This window comes from Strongylocentrotus purpuratus, unplaced genomic scaffold (assembly GCF_000002235.5).
Source record: "Strongylocentrotus purpuratus isolate Spur 01 unplaced genomic scaffold, Spur_5.0 spur5_scaffold_19, whole genome shotgun sequence".
NCBI classification, from domain to species: Eukaryota; Metazoa; Echinodermata; class Echinoidea; order Camarodonta; family Strongylocentrotidae; genus Strongylocentrotus; species Strongylocentrotus purpuratus.
This window is the reverse complement of record NW_022145604.1, coordinates 27,673,686-27,692,809: the sequence shown is the minus strand read 5'-3', so window position 1 is coordinate 27,692,809 and position 19,124 is coordinate 27,673,686. Positions and strand designations below refer to the sequence as shown.

The window sequence follows — 19,124 nt, the reverse complement described above, 5'->3', positions numbered from 1 at the left end:
TGATTCGACCTAGTATGATATATTTTATGCACATGATGCAATACGAGTTGTTTTGATCTTTGGTCGACTTCAAGAAAACCAGCTTTAGAAAGTTCGCTGTAGCCAACATGAGTTCTTGGACCAGAACAGTTGATAAATCTCACCATTTTGTTCTGTATAATCTTCAACTTCTTTTGATCTGACTTGTTTATGTTACTATACCATGCAGGGTTAGCATATAGTCAAATAAACATTGAATAAGAGCAAAACAGAGTGTACGTCTTGCTTTTAAATCCATACAACTTTGATATCTGTACAAAAATTTCAGACGAGAATTTGCTTTTTTTACAACTGATTCTACTAAAGATGAAAATGAAATTGCGCTAGCCAACTCAATGCCTAAATACTTCTCTTGATTGCTTGATTATTGTGTGTCACTTTGAATTCAAATGACTTTTTAGAACTACTTTTAGAACAAAATAAAATGCTTTCTGTTTTTCCCAAGTGTAAAGAAAGCTTATTATCAGTCATCCAATCGACACACGTAGACAGCTGTTCACTGAGCTTTTCCTCAATATATTTAGGATCAGGATTTGAATAGAGTAGTACGCTGTCATCTGCGTACAATAATAGTTTGAAGTCTTTTATACAAATACACATATCATTTATATAACTTGAAAATAGAATTGGGCCTAAAATGCTTCCCTGAGGAACACCGCAAGTTATAGGCATTAGTTTGGAACGAATATCATGAATGGCCACTACTTGGTGCCGATTAGATAAGTAGGATCTAAACCAATCTAAACTTGCCTTATCAAAACCCATTAGTTGTAACTTCTTCAATAAGACGCAATGATTAACTGTATCAAAAGCTTTTTGCAGATCAAGGAGCACCATACCAACAAAGCGCCCTTGGGAAGTTTCTCTCCTCAAATAATCAGTCAAATGAATTAGACATGTTTCAGTCGAATAATCATGTCGAAAACCAGATTGAAATTCATAAATTATATCATTTTCTTTGAAGTATCTTTCAATTTGAACACAGACCGATTTTTCTAGAATCTTTGATGCTACGCTTAAAACACTAATAGGTCTATAGTTGCTAACATCAGTTTTATCTTTCTTTTTATAAAGTGGAGTCACTTTTGCTATTTTCATATCCTCTGGAAAAGTACTCGTCAAGATAGATAGATTCATTAAGTAACTTAGAGGCTTAAATAAAACCTTCGCACCATCTTTTAGAAATTTAGCTGGAATCAAGTCTAACCCAGTACTTTTTGATACATTCAACTTACGTAACTCTTTGAAAACAAATTGTTCACTGATTGGTAATAACTCGAAGCTGTTTTCACGTACACCTTTTCTTTCGTAAAAGTCACGAATACAATCATTGTCTGCGCTGAAAAAGTCTTTGGAAGGGGGGAGTTTGTCTAATAATTTGGCAGCCACATTTGTGAAGTGAGAATTGAATTCATCAGCGATGGCCATCTTATCATGACATAATTCCCCATCAATTTTAATGACAGATTCTTGTTCTTTTCGCTTCTTATTTTTCAATCCTAAGCTTTTTAGATTCTGCCAAAGTTTTTTCGAATCTTGTTTATTTTCTTCTATCTTGTTTTGTAAGTAAACGAGTTTAGCCTTTTTCACCTCTCTTTGGACCATATTTCTTAATACTCTGTATCTTTTATAGAGCTTCTCATCTTTTGCTCTTTTCCTCCATTTTTGTATACTATATTTCTCTCTTGAATTAGGGAAAGAATATCTTTAGTCACCCAAGTTTCTGATCTTTGTTTTATTCTTATCCGTTTCAGTGGCGCTATCATATTCAAATTTGAGATAAAAACATGTTGAAATATTGACCATGCCTCATTTACATCTGTACAGTCAGTTATTCGTGACCAATCAACAACAGATAGTTGAAGATTGAAAGACTCTTCTGTATATTTTTTCATGGATCTGATATCATTAATACTATTAATGATATCAGATCCAACCCTTTTGAAAAGGGTCATTTACCAGAGATGAAAATGAGGGGCATTTATGAGAAGGGGATCGGGCTCTTTTTTAATGGGGCACTTTTCATTAGGAAATGGGGCACTTATTAGAAAGGTAAAGGGGCACATGTGAAAATGTAAGGTGCGCTTATCCGAGTTAGAATGGGGTAGTCATTAAAAGGGGAAGGGGAACTTCTTACAAAGGAAAAGAGGCATTTGTCACCGTAGTAAAAGAGGCAACTCTCAGATTTAAATGGGGCAATTATCAAAGGTGAAGGGGGCACTAATCAAAAGTGAAAAAGGGCACTTCTCGTACATGAAAAGGGGCACTTAATATAGAGATTAAGAAGGGCACTTATGAGAATGGAAATGGACACTTTTTGCAAAGAAAAATGGGAACTTGTCGAAGGAAAAGGGACACGTGTGAAAATAAAAGGTCATTTATCAAAGGTGAAATGGGGAAGGGGCACTAATCTTATGTAAAGAGGAGCACTTTTCCTATGTAAAAAGGGGCACTTTCGGGTGCTTGAAAAATGCCGCCTCTCACAAGACCGCCTAGGTCTCTGGTACCATTGATGCCATGTATTGAATCTGCTCAGATTTGTAAGTTTATATGAATATATAGGAATTAAACATAATTGAACTTGTCTTAATTGAACTCGAACATTATCTAGGAATTCTTTGTTTGCATCCGTCCTTATTGTGCCTTGTGACATTATTTTAAATAAACGGCTAAATAGAGTCTAACCATCCAATGCAGATGTACTAATCGATTGTATAACCAACGAACGCTCGAGCACGGCCCTGCACTGTGTATAATGTTCGATGGAAGACTTTTCTTTCACTTTCATAACTTCATGAACAAGAAATATCAACAAAAGTTCTCCTTCATCCATACCATGGCATATTTTTATTAACTCTTCTCATCCCATCCTGGAAATTTGACATAAATCTATATTCCATGAGAGATATATTTTTATGCAGGGGGAGGGGCCCTGCATTTTTTTTAAATACCCTTGATTATGCAATGTCCGCGCGTGCGACGCTCTGCCCGTGCAGCACGTGCGAAATTTAGAGATTACACAAAACACGTGTAGCCGGTAGCGCTATTTCGTCACTGTGCTCAGCCGTAACTCTCCCGGACCTACCCCAAAAGAACTGGTGGTATTACTTCACTAAAATTCACACATTCTCCCTATAAAACGTAAGTAAATACAACATTTCAGGTATTATGTCAATCTGTTTAAGCCTAAAGACGTTTTGAGTATGAAAAGATGCTCGATATGAACTTAAAAGATTCAAATTAGATCTAGAGAGAGCATTGACATGTCGATCGTCAATAAAATTTAGTCGAATGTGTGTGAAACTCGAGTGCAGCTGAGCTTCGCTTGCGAGCGCGAGTGAAGAGTGAAAAGTTAAAAATATTTCCTGTGATCATGAAATTGAGACTTTAAAATTTATGTGTGAATGAATATATCACCATTGTTTTATTAGGGGCCAAATTTTGTCATGGTCAGGGTTGCACCTAGACCGAATTTTCCGTCTCTTTCGTTCGTTAGCCTCTTATTGGGGTAGGGTCGGCTCTCTCTTTAGAGACGGAAGCCGTTTATGCACATGTCCTTGCTAACGCCACGGCCAGTTCTGGTCGTAGCGTTTTGCCCCCAAAATCCCCCAAAATGTCATTTTACCTCGAGCATGTTATATTGTAAATTAGGCCTAGGCTATAATAAATCAGTTCCACTTACCAACTTGACTGAAATAATCAGTTTAATAGTCCCTTTTTAGGAAATTATGGGTCAAAATCGGAATCCATGTTGAAAATCAACATGGATTCCGATTTTGACCCATAATTTCCTAAAAAGGGACTATTAAACTGATTATTTCAGTCAAGTTGGTAAGTGGAACTGATTTATTATAGCCTAGGCCTAATTTACAATATAACATGCTCGAGGTAAAATGACATTTTGGGGGATTTTGGGGGCAAAACGCTACGACCAGAACTGGCCGTGGCGTTAGCAAGGACATGTGCATAAACGGCTTCCGTCTCTAAAGAGAGAGCCGACCCTACCCCAATAAGAGGCTAACGAACGAAAGAGACGGAAAATTCGGTCTAGGTTGCACCATTCTGTCTTTTGTGAAAATATGAAATTAATAAATTGATCTGTTTATGACGAGGATTTTTTTTTTTATGACAAACATGACAAAGGAAAAGGAAAAAGGAATCAAGAATCAGATTTCGAGCATTGAGGCAAAGACACTATCAAAATAAAGTAGATCTACTGCCTTCCTTTCAAAAGTTCTATTAATAGAAGGGGTGCTGGTCCTAGGACAAAATGCGTCCTAAAAAATAATGATCGTCCGCATTTTCACTGGCGTTTTTTTTTAGACTCTAGTTTCGGGTTCTTGATCCGGGCGCTGCCGATGCGAAAAATGGATTCCATGTGATACGATACCCCCAGTTCACCATCTACTTTTATAGGTTGTCCTGCTTAATTCTCAAGGATTCATCACTCTTCACTCATAACGTGAAAGTCTCTGTGCAAAGTCAATGTAAAATGCATCAAGAAAATCATTGCGGAATCTGTTTTTCTCGTCGCCAACACGCGGATCAGTTTTTTTTTTTACGGACGTGTTTACGAAGTTGATCCTTGTTTGTGCGGACGATCCTTATTCTCGGACCAGCGCCAATTACTGATTAATTTTTCCTTTTGTTTCTGAAGTAAAAGGGCAGCTTTTAGGGGATTTTATGTTGCCTGGTCATTGGTCACAGCAAATATAGCACATCCTACAAATTGCGCATCTACTGATCTTCATGTAGATCTACTGTTCTACAACCAATGAATTACTAAACACCAACAATGAATTCTGCTTATTTCTTTTCCAAGTTCATTTGACTTAAAAACTCCAGTGTATTTACCTGCCTTATAAACTCTACAGTCTACATCAGTGTTTATCATTTTACTTTTTAGTCCTTGTTCAGTCAGTTCATACTTCATTGGCATTGTCTTTCTTTGGTCCTTAGTCAGATAAAAGCAAATGATTTGGCATTTCATCTTTCACTTCCATGTTCTAGGCCGAAGCAACTGAATTAAAGCATGTGGGAATCATTTTCATGTAGACTTGTCATGCCAGTGTTGGGCAACGATGCACATTAAATTGAAGGAGCATAGTTTCTTTAAAAAATATTACTGTAAAAAGCAATGGCTAACTATCTCTCTCTCTCTCTCTTACTCGCTCTCTTTCCTCCACTACAGCACATAAAATTAAACATGTATAGAATATCCAGCGTACTGAGGCCACTCACCTCAAGGGCACTCACACCCTCAATAAGCAGAGCTGTGTGCCCACATCTCGCCAGAAGCTATGCTAAGGACATCAAGTTTGGCGCAGAGGCCAGGGGTATGATGCTTCAGGGCGTCGACCTCTTAGCTGATGCTGTAGCAGTCACAATGGGACCTAAGGTGAGTTGATGCAGCTTTAAAAAAATGCAAGCCAGGGAAAGAGTTTGAAGTGCCCAGTTAAGATATTTCATACTGTTTTTTTATAATTCCCATTCTCGCCATCTGAAATTAGGGACAGATAAGTTAGGGATTAGTGCATCGCCACTTCAGTGGTCTAGCAGTAACACAGGCCCTGAAATGAAATTAAGGTCTGGTACTTATTGTATATTCATTCCATTCCAGGAATACAAGGAATAAAACAAACAAAAGAATACCCAAAGTATTTTGTTGTTGAAGGAATTACATAATATTAAAGTAATGCCTGCAGATCACCAAAAAAAGAAGAAGTTAAGCTCCTGAATGAGCACCATTTGTTCGTAGCATGTAACTGGAGTTTGCGGAATCTATCACTATCCTCATTTCATCCCCGCATTCACTTCATCCCTTCTTGCATTCACAGGGACGTAATGTAATTATAGAGCAGAGCTGGGGCAGTCCTAAAATCACCAAAGACGGAGTCACAGTCGCTAAGGCCATTGAACTCAAAGACAAATGGCAGAACATTGGAGCTAAACTTGTCCAAGACGTTGCAAACAACACAAACGAGGAGGCCGGCGATGGAACCACAACGGCAACTGTGTTGGCACGAGCCATCGCCAAGGAGGGCTTTGACAACATCAGCCGAGGTGCAAACCCCACTGAAATCAGGAAAGGCATCATGAATGCTGTCGATGTGGTCATCAAAGAGTTACAGAGACAGTCCAAGCCAGTCACAACACCAGAAGAAATTGCACAGGTGATTCATCTTTTCTTCAAAATATTCACATCTGCTTTCGAAATTCATTAAATTTTTTATTCTTGACAAATAGCAAATAAAAGAAAGAGGTTGAACGTTCAACTTTTTCATCAAATCATGAAAGTTGTCTCTAGACCATAGAGTGAAGTAATTCAAATGAAAAGAAGTTATCAGTCAAGTATAGCATTTCTGTAGTATGTCAAATTTGGGTGAAGAAAGAGAAAACATATAATTAACCTACATCCATTTACATGTTGAACTGCCTCTACTTGTATGTATTGTCCCAAGTTCCCTTTTCCTAATTTTGCTTTTCACAACTGTCATAATTTTTGCTGGCTTTATTCTTTGGGTGGTTTCCTTAGAACAAGTACTGCTTTATTGCAGGGTTGGTTGAAGAAAACCTAATGGCAGGAAGGATAGGAAAGAAACGCATGTTGATAACTACCAAATAATTGGAAGTGGACTTCATGACAAAGGAGGAATCCAAAACAAACGGGTCCATTTTTTTTCTTTTGTAGGTTGCTACCATCTCGGCTAACGGCGATGCAGGAATCGGTGAGCTCATCTCCAGGGCGATGAAGAAGGTTGGTCGCCATGGCGTCATCACGGTCAAGGACGGCAAGACGTTGAATGATGAGCTAGAGGTCATTGAGGGTCTCAAGTTTGACCGAGGTTACATCTCACCGTACTTCATCAACTCGCCTAAAGGTATTGACCGTCGCTCAGTTTGGGGCTTTTTGTGGGTCAGGACGGATGGATGGGTTGTTACGTAAATGGACCAAGAGAGTGAGCCCCTGTGTCTGTATTCTAATTCTTTTCTTCACACTTTGCTCACATCTGCCAACCACTCCTATTTTGGGGGAATGGTTCTAATGTTTAATTTGCCTTCACACTGATATCATGAACCCTAGATTTCTCTATTTTTCTGAAAATATCTATGTAATAACTATGCAAAATAGACTGTATTCCTAATCTTTCCTTCAGAGTTTGATATATTGTACTGTGAAAGGTTGGCAGATATGTCTGCTGTGTTTAGCCCAGAGTAATACCAGGAGATAGTGGGGAAGAAACTTTGGAAAAGCGCTTCATTACTCTTTGTAATTTACATTTGTTTCCCTTGTTTTAATTCTTAAACCTCTGAAATACTTACAATTCTTCATGGACTGGCATTTTTTTTTCACCTCAATAATGTAATAGCTGTCATTTCACCTGCTCCTTACAATCACAAGTTTCAGTGTCATGTGATATCTGGGCCCCGTCTTACAAAGAGTTGATATCAATCACAACTTATTGGGATTTATATCAATCGCAACTATGTACATAAGAGATAGGAGACTGTAAACTTGCGATTGATTGGAGGATTTGCGATTGATTTGGATCAATCGCAAATCTTTGTAAGACGGGGGCCCTGGTGTCCAAAAAAAGAATTGAAAAGATCCCTCAGAGTGTAACAGTAAATCATCCTCACCAATCCTTCTCTGCTACAGGTCAGAAGGTTGAGTTCCAGGATGCTCTCCTCCTCCTGAGTGAGAAGAAGATCTCTACCATCCAGGCCATCGTCCCAGCCTTAGAGCTAGCCAACGCCCAGAGGAAACCTCTCGTCATCATCGCTGAGGATGTCGATGGTGAAGCCCTCAGCACATTGGTTCTTAACAGGTAACATGGCGGGACATTCTGGGTGTTTCACAAAGATTCTAAGTCGAACTTAACTCTAAGTTGGACTAAAATATTATGGAGAGCCATTTGTAGCCTTAAATGATATATATTCAAAAGTGAAATTTCAATTATTTTAGACTATTGATTAATTCCACATTAAAAACATGAAATCTCCTTGATAATAGAAAATATGAATGATTTGAATTAACATTTTATGCCTTTTAAAATAACTTTTACAAAATATTATCTAGGAAGCTAATGGCTTTCCATAATTGTTAAGTCCAACTTAGAGATGAGTTCAACTTGGGATCTTTGTGAAACACCCCCCAGGATAATGATTTTCATTGTGTAAGACAAGGCACTTGCTTTGTTAAGATTATGAGTAAGAAAAGTGTCTCGAAGTTGATGATTTTAGCATGTGTGTCAATTCGGGTTAATTACATTTTCAATGATAATTCTCACCCTAGATCAGAGTCAGAGTTAAAACAATCAGAGGAATATATTTATCTTTTAAAAATGTATCTTTTATTCCGACATCAAATTTTTATTGCAATATAAATCAATTGCATCAAATACTGCTTCACCATGAAGACCTGAAGAGATCAACTCAACATCAAACTATTTTAAACAGTTAAGTTTCTGCTAATGTAAAATCCCAGCAGTGAGCCAGTCATTTGATAGACTACACATTATTAGGTACAGGGATCCAGCATGTTTTGTTTATTCTAGATCTGAATTTGAAATTCCTCTGTATAACCTGTTTCTTCATTTTCTATCTCCAGGTTGAAGGTTGGTCTTCAGGTTGCAGCAGTCAAGGCACCAGGGTTCGGTGATAACAGGAAGAACCAGCTTCATGACATGGCCGTCTCAACAGGAGGAATCGTAAGTAATCCGCTCCCGTTGTCTTGGGCTAACACGGACAGTCCAGTTATCAGTTGAAGGGGAAATTCAGTTCAAACTGGTAGACCAGCACTTTCCCAAATGACCTAGGGTTGTCTAGTCATTTGTAAACCTTCTGAACTTAAAGACACTCAGTAGTTAGCTCTCATGGGGAATTCAACACCAATCGGGTGTTTACTCAATAAGAGGTGCTTTCAATCACCAGAATTAGCCTTCAGTTTTATGACCACCAGGCCTTATGTAACGTACTGTGTTTTTCACCCATTCCCCCACATGGTAAAGTCATTATCTCACTTTTCCGACACCTGAAGACTCTCGATAGACGAGGGGGTATTTCTTGATTGGCCAACAGGTTCGCTGTGTGCAGACCTAATACCTATACACACGTTAATGATTTTTATTATCCACCAAGTCTGGTGTCAGCAAATTATGTCATGAAAACTGACGAGTGACTCCATTTAAGTATTCTACTCTCAGAGTAAATAATTTATTCCTTGTTTTCACCATAAATTCCATTTTGTTAATTACCTGTACAGAAAGGCATGCACAAGGAAGCTTGAATTATGATTATATATCTTACGTCGAAAATACATGTCCCGTTTATAGCAAGTGAATTTAAAAAGTGTTTATAAACTGAAATAGGTAACACTATGGAGACCCATAATTTTTTGATCAGCCAGCCTGGTGGTGAAATGATAGATTGTATTTAAAGAGAATGTTGAGTTCTGGGAAGAGGTGAAAAATAATTTGTGAGCGTTATCATTGTATTATGCAAGTGTGGAAGAACATCAGATAAAAAAACGTTCCCTGAAAAGAATCGCTCTTCAAATGCCTTAATATTCTAAATATGACATGTAACATTATAAAAATCAGGACAGATTTTTATGCCACAAGTTCATGTAATCCCATATACATCTTTCTGTGTAAAGTACTTATAACTTTACTAAGACTGGGCCAAATTCCTTATATTTTTGATGATTCCATAACCGTGCAGTACATACACACCAATACTTATATGCTAGATTCTGATCAATTCCACAACATTTCTTTCACAATGCAATCGCATAACCAGAACTCTACTTTATCTTTAATTTGTGAGTTATGTTGATATGTGCCATCTAAAGAATGTATGATTTATTCTCGACAGGTATTTGGTGATGAAGCTATGGAAGTCAAGATTGAAGAGCTTCAGATCCAGGATCTAGGTCAGGTTGGTGAGATCGCTATCACCAAGGATGATACGCTCATCCTCAAGGTAAGCATTTGCAGTCATCCAGAGGACTGCACGATAATGAAAATGGAATCTTCAGGAAAAGTGTTGAGCCTCCAATGTTAATTCTCTGATTGCTCATTTTACTAGAGCGCAAAGAATAATTGCTATCACCAAGGATGATTCACTTATCCTCAAGGTAAGAATTAGTAACCATCCAAAGGGACTACACGATAATGAAAAATAAAATATTCAGGAAAAGTTTAGAGCCTCCAATGTTAATGCACTGATTGCTCATTTTACTATAGAGCAGAGGGATTCTGGAATGAGGATTAATGCCTTACCTAAGGACACCGGGATTTTGTTTCAGAATCTGAGGCAATGTTACCGAGTTACTTTAAAGGCACACTGCCATACTTGTAGCTACTTGCTCCCTCTATATAGAAAACTTCCCCAATCGGTGCCTGTTGGTCCCCCATGATCCTCTTTTTCTTATGTTAGATGAGAGCTGAGTTAATGAGATAGCCACCTGTCACAGTGACCTCGATGGCTCGCTGTGTGGTCTAATCCCTTCTTACCAAGTAGTGGTGACGGTCTTTAACACCCTTGTATTTTGTATTTGATGTTTACAGGGTATGGGAAAGCAGGAGGATGTAGACAGAAGAGTCGCTGAGATCGCAGAACAGGTGGAGAACACCAACTCAGAGTACGAGAGAGAGAAGCTCAACGAACGTCTTGCCAAGCTTTCTGACGGTGTAGCAGTACTCAAGGTGAGAAGGGTTTACAGGAAAGATCACCTGTGTACAATTTAAACGTCCAAATGACAGACTGATTCTGTAATTAAATCAGATTTATTGTCCCAAGCTCACTTCACTTAGTTCTCTATGTGTATAGCTATGTTCGTATTTTTGGAAATCTGATTTTCGGCCACATATTTCAGTATAATTTTACTGATCCAGATTTTGGATGATGCATGTATCATATCTATCTATGAGTGGCATAATCGATAGTTCCAAATTTCTTTCCAATTTGGTCAAATAGTAAGTTCACTGAATATAATCCAAACTGAAAATCTTGTTCCTGGACTCCCCTCATTGAACAGCGCCATCTTTGTCCTGGCGCACATCTGGTTTCAATCTTCAAGTACCTTCAACACATCTCAAAGGATATGAAGACTCTACCTTATCATTTCTTGCTCCTCTTTTGAGGAACTTGCTCCCTTCCTCTCTTTGTGACATTTAAAGCCCAGAACGCTTCAAAATCATGCCTCAAAACTTATCCCCTTTTATCAAATGTAAAACTATTGACTTCGTTGGAGGAGCCTGCACTTTCCAATGTGATGTTTTAACTTAATTATTGGAGCATACAATGTATGTAATTGAGGTCAATTTGATGATGAAACTTATGTTCTGTTTCTTTGTCTGTCTGTCACCCTGTGTGTGTTTGCAGGTCGGAGGTTCAAGTGATATTGAGGTGAACGAGAAGAAGGACCGTGTGACAGATGCTCTGAACGCCACTAGGGCTGCTGTGGAGGAAGGCATCGTGCTTGGTGGGGGAACCGCTCTCATCAGGTGCTTGACATCTCTCCTCAACATCCCAGTAGAGAACTCTGACCAGAAGATTGGTAAGTGGAGAGAGAGGAAAAGAGGCCAGTTATTGGAACCATGGAAAATTATCGTAGTGGGTTCATTCAGAATCTGTTTCAAGACAGAGTAAACTGGGCCCTGTTTCATAGAACTTGCTATATCAATAACAAATGCTATCTTTCTAGGACAAATTTGCTCTCAGCCAATCAAATGCCAACATTTCAGTAGCTTATAACAATTATTGTAACTTGTCCTTGATAACAAGTTTGTATGAAATGGGGCCCTGGCCTGTAGGCTGCTGCCACTTTATGAGTAGCCACGGGGGGCACGGGGGGCATGTGCCCCCCCAAAATTTCCAAGATCGGTTGAACTATTTTAGACCCCTCCCCAGGACGTTGATCAATTACATGTATGTGCCCCCCCCCCCCCCCAAACATTAAACTCTGACTACGGCCATGTTTATGAGAGGGCATTGAAGCGCTGTATAGTTAATGTTTGCTAAACATTTTACTATGTATCACTATCATTTTGAAGTTCATATCCCGATGGTCATATCCCGGCCAATACTTCACATATTCAATTGGTTTTCGACATATTTTATGCAGTTTTGGAAAATGAAGAAAAAATTGAGAAATTCTAATAATAGATCTTTATGATGTCACAGCTTGGGTAGTCTATAGTCGGTGTGATGGGTAGTCTGTATATAATTCATCTCTTATGCTTTCTGCAGGAATCGAGATCGTCAGGAGAGCACTCCGCATCCCAACCCAGACCATCGCTAACAACGCTGGTGTAGAGGGCTCCCTCATTGTTGAGAAGGTGATTGAAGCATCAGAAGAGATTGGTTATAATGCTCTAACAGGAGAGTTTGTTGATATGGTCAAGGCTGGTATCATTGATCCTACTAAGGTAAGCATGTGTGAATATCTCTTTCTCTCTGGGTGCCATATCGATTGACTATGGCGGCCATGCTGTTCCACAACCCTCGGCTCCTAGCCTTCTCTATTAGCACCACTCCCGGTCATGCTGTTCCACAAACCTCGGCTCCTAGCCTTCTCTATTAGCACCACTCCCGGTCATGCTGTTCCACAACCCTCGGCTCCTAGCCTTCTCTATTAGCACCACTCCCGGTCATGCTGTTCCACAACCCTCGGCTCCTAGCCTTCTCTATTAGCACCACTCCCGGTCATGCTGTTCCACAACCCTCGGCTCCTAGCCTTCTCTATTAGCACCACTCCCATAGACAAAAACAATCCTCGGATCAATAAGTAGGTGTAGACTTCTAGGAGAAGTTGTCCAAAAGATGGTGACCTGAATATTAGTGGTCTGGATACAAATGTTGTTCAGGGGATAATATTGAAATGGTTGAGTGAGGTAACTGTTCCTGGGTTGTATGCCTCTGAGTTTTCTTTAAATCCCCACAGTACTACTTGTAGCTACTTGCGCCCTCTATATAGCAAACAATGCCTAAGCGGTGCCCGTTGGTCCCCCATGATCCTCTTTTTCTTATGTTGATTGAGAGCTGATTTGATGAGATAACCACCTGTCAGTGACCTTGCAGGGAGGTCTAATCCCTTGTGGCTAAACTAATGCAGACAGACTTTAAATGATTTTCTTTCCTTTCTTTGATTCCTGCAGGTTGTAAGGACAGCGCTCCTGGATGCATCCGGCGTCGCATCTCTCCTGACGACAGCCGAGGCCGTCATCACCGAGACCCCCAAGGAGACCCCGGAGATGCCAATGGGCGGCGGCGGTGGCATGGGCGGCATGGGAGGTATGGGAGGAATGGGCGGTATGGGAGGCATGATGTGAGGAGGACCGTAGACCCTCCTAGTGAGGATGTAAAGAGGGATGATTATTTTATATATTATAAAGAGAGGACTATTTGAATGTATGACAACACCATGAATGAAGATGTACATGTATGTGATTTTAGAGTTTTGCCAAGATGTGACCAGCCAGGATGATGTAGTGATCAGTTGAGTGCCTGTAAGAAGGGCATAACAACTATAAATGGCAGTAACAGCTGTCTTGCGGGCAGCCGACAAAGCATTCACTGATGCCCCAGTCATGTCCACGAGACCGATACCAGACCGTCAATGGACCAAACAAAAGTACAGTACCCTCAATGGCCAAACTCTTTGTTGGTTATCAATAGATTTGGGGTTGGTCTGGGGGCATGACTGAGGTAAGAGAAGTAGGACAGCATAAATGCTCTACAAGTTCTGCCTTCAATGAACTTCTGTTTAGAAGGTATAGGAAAATCTTTCTGCAGGGAAATTAAAAAGGTGTTAAAAAAATTGAAACCTGGCCTTTGTGAATTATATGTATATCATAATTGAGCTTTGTTGAGAATACTGTTCTGCTCTATTCAGGAATGTTCAATGGCTAATTTAGCTAGAAAAAATTCAAATAACTGCCTCATGTACCTTTGAATGGCAATGTGCAAATTTGCAGAATATTGCAGCAGTGAGGATGCGGGCATGATTTTGACCAAAGGATGGAGTATATTTTGAAGGTTATCTCACTGTTTAAGACGTGAAGAGCTGCATTATTACTGAATTTGTTAATGAATCCATGAATATATTTGTGAAGAAAGTGAATATTGGTTCACCGGTTTGTTGTTCTTTTTCCAACAGACTTTACAAAAGTGTGTTCCTACTTTTGAAGTAGATTTGTCAGTCTACACTTTCCTTTAACTTCAAGGAATTATTTTATTCTTTGATTGGGCTTTGGTTGTTTCTTTCCTGTATCATCATTTGACATTTATGTCACTTATATTTCTCATTTAATATTTTTATAATTTGTTTTGTATTTCTAATTTGATGACCAATCATGATAAACTTGACTGTTGTGTATTATATTAGGAGTGGACATGAAATATACAGTATTTGTAAACGTTGTAAAAAAAAAATAGCAAGCACAATCAACAGTCATTGTGCGCCAATTTTCCTTGGAAATTTAAAGAGAAGCTATGAGAATGTATTGTATGGACTCTTTTCAATCAGTTAAAGTACTAATTGGTAATGAGCCCTTTGTATTGATTTTTTTTTTTGTATGGCATTAAAATCAACAATGTGTTCATATTTTGTATGTCTGAATGTACACGATCTATAGATATTAATGCTAATATGTTCACAAGGTGCGGTACTCTTTCAACAAAAGAATTTGAAAAAATTGATAACATGTAAATTGCTACTGCAACTATGAATGTTTGTATTCCATTATTATGGAGTAACTTCTTGAAATAAAAAGAAGAGAAATATTCCAGATATTGATAAATTTGAGGTGATTCGAAGATGTCCTATTTTATCGTAATGAGCATTTTTTTTTCTTGTGTGACAATGGCCGAATTCACAAAGAAGGTTTGTCGACAAACCTAGGTTTATGTGCGTCATAATGCGTCATATGATGCACATAAACCTAGGTTTGTCAACAAACCTCCTTTGTGAATTTGGGCCATTGTGAGTGAAAAACATAGCATTGTGCAAAGGTCTAATTTGAGGAAAAGAACAGACTCTGTACCTACATCCTCTCCCCTCCTTATAATTGTCCGTGACATACATGTTAATGTACATTGAATGCTGCCGAGTGATGGAAGATGTGTATGTGATGCAAAATTGACTACGTGGTGGTGTAGATGCAATCTACGTATAGGCAGGGAAAGGTCACTAGTACCAAACTTGTAAAATCCCAGAGATGCATACTGGATACGTGCTCATGAAAGTTATATCATTATACATTTATGAAGCGCATCCATGACTATGGTAGTGATTATTCTAAATACACCGAGTATGACTACTTAAAGGAAACTTTACTTCTTCTGAGGGATTAATTATATTCTTGCCCATTAATCTACAAGATTCCCCACCAAAGTGTACGAGGCATAATGCAAGCATAATCTAGTCTCTCAGCAGGACATGGGCATCATCATTTTCTTGATAACGTGACGTACTATGTTAAAGATAAAGTTGAGTTCTGGCTATGCGATTGCATCGTGAAAGAAACGTGGAATAGATCAGAAAAGGTTGATCATGTAGCACGTAAGTATTGGTTTGTACTGCAGGGTTCTGGAATCATCAAAATGATAAGAAATTTGGCAGTCTTGGTACAGTATCGAGCACTGTACACAGAAAGATGTATATGGGACTACACAAACATGTGGCATAAAAATCGGGCCTCATTTTTAAGCTGTTACGTGTCATATTTAGAATATGAAGGCATTTGAAGAGCCATGCTTTTCAGGGAAATTTTTTTCTCTGATGTTCTTCCGCGCTTGTATAATAACGATGATAACGCTCACATAGTAATTTCCACCTCTCTCCAGAACTCAACCTCCTCTTTTAAAGGGATTCGGTAAGTTTGTCTTAGATCCTTTAGAAATAATCATTGATTTAGCTCGTGCTGCAAAGATAATTATAAACCTTTAGGTCAGTCAGGAACCCCATGACTTTTACAAGCCGATCGCCTGTCTGATTATCAAGATATTAATGATTGGAATTACAAATTTTGAAAACCGTTTGCTGAACGAATTTCATAACACTACAGTCTATTAGGGAAAACGAGTATGGTAAAACCGGTCACTCAAAGATTTTTACTTTTTGAGGCACTTCTTGATCATTTTCAAGTTTAATTTTTGTAGGGCTTCAATATTACACCATATCACAGACACTGGTAACATGTAGGACCGTGTATCTCAGATTAACATTGTTAAACGATCCCTTTAAAGGAAACCTCACCCCAAGAAAAACTCAACTTATTCCGAGGGATTTATTATCTCATTGCCCATTAAAGTGCTTGTACAGGTAGGGACAAAAACTCAAAAATTCTTTCATTCAAACTTTCACCAGTCTGCTTCTGTGACTTTTCTGCTTTTCTTAGAATAAATAATTATTTATGCAGGCTGGATTTTCGTTTAGAGAACAGATGAGACAGTGAACACAACACGGTGGTAGTACATGTATTTACAAATTTATTTTTCAGAAAAAAAAAAATTATCAGAAACACAGTGATCGAACCTCCAGGACAAGCATATACATGTAATATTAAATTCTATTCTTCCATCAGTTAATACAACATGTGATAGCATAAGACTCATGGGGAAAGCAACACAATCAACATCACATGTCCGTTATCTTATATACATGTATACTCAAAACATTGCAGTGACACATTAATTGTTGATACCAAACTGAATTTACAATACATGTACACTGAATCACACAATTGGACAATTTTCTGATGGATTAAAATACATGTTTGATTTGTGTATCAAAATGCAAAATATGGGGGCTCACCAGTTTAGAAATACATATACATGTAGTGAATCAATTAATGTCAAATATGCTATATATGTATATACCTGAACATATGCAAATGAATTACTGCCAAACAACAAGAAACTTTTGCATGCATGAAATGATCGAGAATTGAACCATACATACATTTTCTTCACAGAAAGTTTCCTGCCGCGAAATGATTGGGACAGCAACTGAGTCAACCGACACAATCATAAGTGTTTCGCTATAAGTTGCCATGAAAAATCGCTCTCGTTTACAAAATGAATGTACAAAAGTTTTGTGTAGTGAAACATTCTGATCTTACAGCAGTTGAACATAGAGAATAAGTGTTGACTCAGTATATGCATACCACTGAAACTTTCCAACACCGACACTACCCAATGGAAACATAATTAATAGAAAATAGCTGTTTTTATTTAAACAATAGTTGTTACAAAGGACAAAAACAGTAAGGAGTGCATATATTATTCTCAATAGCTCATGGAAGGGAGTACAAGGCAAATCCAGTTATAACCAGATGAGAAACATGTAAAGGACATCTTCATTATGGAATAAAACAAACGCAACTTCATCAAGTCTTTAATAGTAATATCAAAATTTATTTCTGTACACTTCAAAAGCCAAATTTGCTTTCACCTGCAAATACTTCCCCCCCAAAGAACCCCATTCTTGACCGTTGGTTTTCTTCTTGGTCCCCATATCTGTAACAATAATTTGTCCAGCAATCAATTCTAGGGCAATTCATTCATAAACTTTTTATATTGGCGTTCTCTCTTTCTCTCTCTCTGTTGTTAAAGATAAACTTGAGTTCTGGTAATGCGATTGCATTGTGAAAGAAAAGGTGTGGAATGGATCAGAAAAGTTGATCATATAGCATGTAAGTAATGGTGTGTAATGCAAGGTTCTGGAGTCATCAAAATTATCATAAATTTGGCAGAGTCTTGGTAAAGTAACAATCACTTACACAGAAAGATGTATATGGGACAACACACATGGTGTTGGGGCTAGTACTACCCTGATTTCCTCATCTTTCTATGCTCATTACTCAGCCAGTATACATTTTCTTCCAAAATTATTTGGCACATGACATTTATTTGTAATCTTGAACATTCAGTGTAAGTTTCGTTAGATTCTGTGAGAATTCATTTTCTTTTTTTACCAGAACTCAAGTTTATCTTTAAGTTGTGTGCATCATGCAGATTATATCATGTTTTGTGTGGTTTTGAATAAATGAACTTGAACTTGAACTTGACCTTGTTATTAAAATTTGTACTTTTTTTTTGTTCCACACGAGTACAATGTATCTTCATTAAGCTTTCAAGTTCTTCCAGTCCCATTTCCTTTATATACACATAAAACGCAGACCATCAAAAGCTTGTTCAGATATGACACAGGAAACCACCGCCAAAAATTATAAAAACGCTGTTTTTTTGTTTGTTCATGAATTAATGAATGACAACTGCGCGCAACAAAGGTTTCCCAAGTTTTTTTCTGAGCCCTGTGTTACACGATACAGAAATGTGAAGCGATTTACACTTTATTTCATCATTTTTTTAAACGCTGCGGTTTTGCTGCATCATATTCGAACTAGGCTTTATGGAGAGGAAATGACTCAAATTTCAATGATTGCACTCTAACACAAAACATGATGCAACTGTATCGTCATCTTCTTACAGATACCAAAATCGGAAGACACACAAAGAATTGAAGTTCACTGTAAAGAGAGATGACGAAAACTAGAATAGACAAGCGAAACTTGGCAGGATGTACACTGTGTATAAGTTCAGAAACCTGATTGACTGCAATAATCATGATTGCAGTGACATGTACTGTGCTTGTTACTATAAAAGCCATTGATATCCCTTGCTCTATTAAAATAGGCTCTGCAACAATTCCAAATAAGAATGCCATGAAGTTTCAATTATCATACACTGAGGGGCTGAATGTAATTGGCAACATCTGCTAGTGTACATGTACATACTCTACCTGTGTTATATGTAGCAACCACCTGTCTACAAAGACTGCATTCATCGCTTTTCCAATTTCTCAATGAAAAAGGGGTCTATATAGAAAACCAACCTGAATATATAAATAACATTTTTTGGGGGTTCCCTTTAGCAGTTGTAATATAAAATTTGATGGTTTGATATAACATCATAATACCAGGAGGGTACATGTGTAAATGACCAGATGACTAAATGGTTTGATACAATTATAACAAATGTGATATCAAAGTTTTTTACATAAGTAAAGTACAGAC

General features: G+C 38.1%; 1 protein-coding gene across 1 annotated transcript; it reads left to right on the top strand.

Annotated features, from left to right (window-relative positions):
- Nucleotides 1-3,049: 3,049 nt before the first annotated feature.
- LOC590510 (60 kDa heat shock protein, mitochondrial) lies at nucleotides 3,050-14,846 on the top strand. The gene is made up of 11 exons (XM_030990776.1): nucleotides 3,050-3,180; nucleotides 5,231-5,437; nucleotides 5,877-6,212; nucleotides 6,731-6,920; nucleotides 7,700-7,868; nucleotides 8,651-8,750; nucleotides 9,916-10,023; nucleotides 10,611-10,748; nucleotides 11,428-11,602; nucleotides 12,295-12,473; nucleotides 13,203-14,846. Exons 2-11 carry the CDS (start codon nucleotides 5,246-5,248, stop codon nucleotides 13,374-13,376), a joined length of 1,761 nt encoding a protein of 586 aa, XP_030846636.1. The 5' UTR covers nucleotides 3,050-3,180; nucleotides 5,231-5,245; the 3' UTR covers nucleotides 13,377-14,846.
- Nucleotides 14,847-19,124: the final 4,278 nt, after the last annotated feature.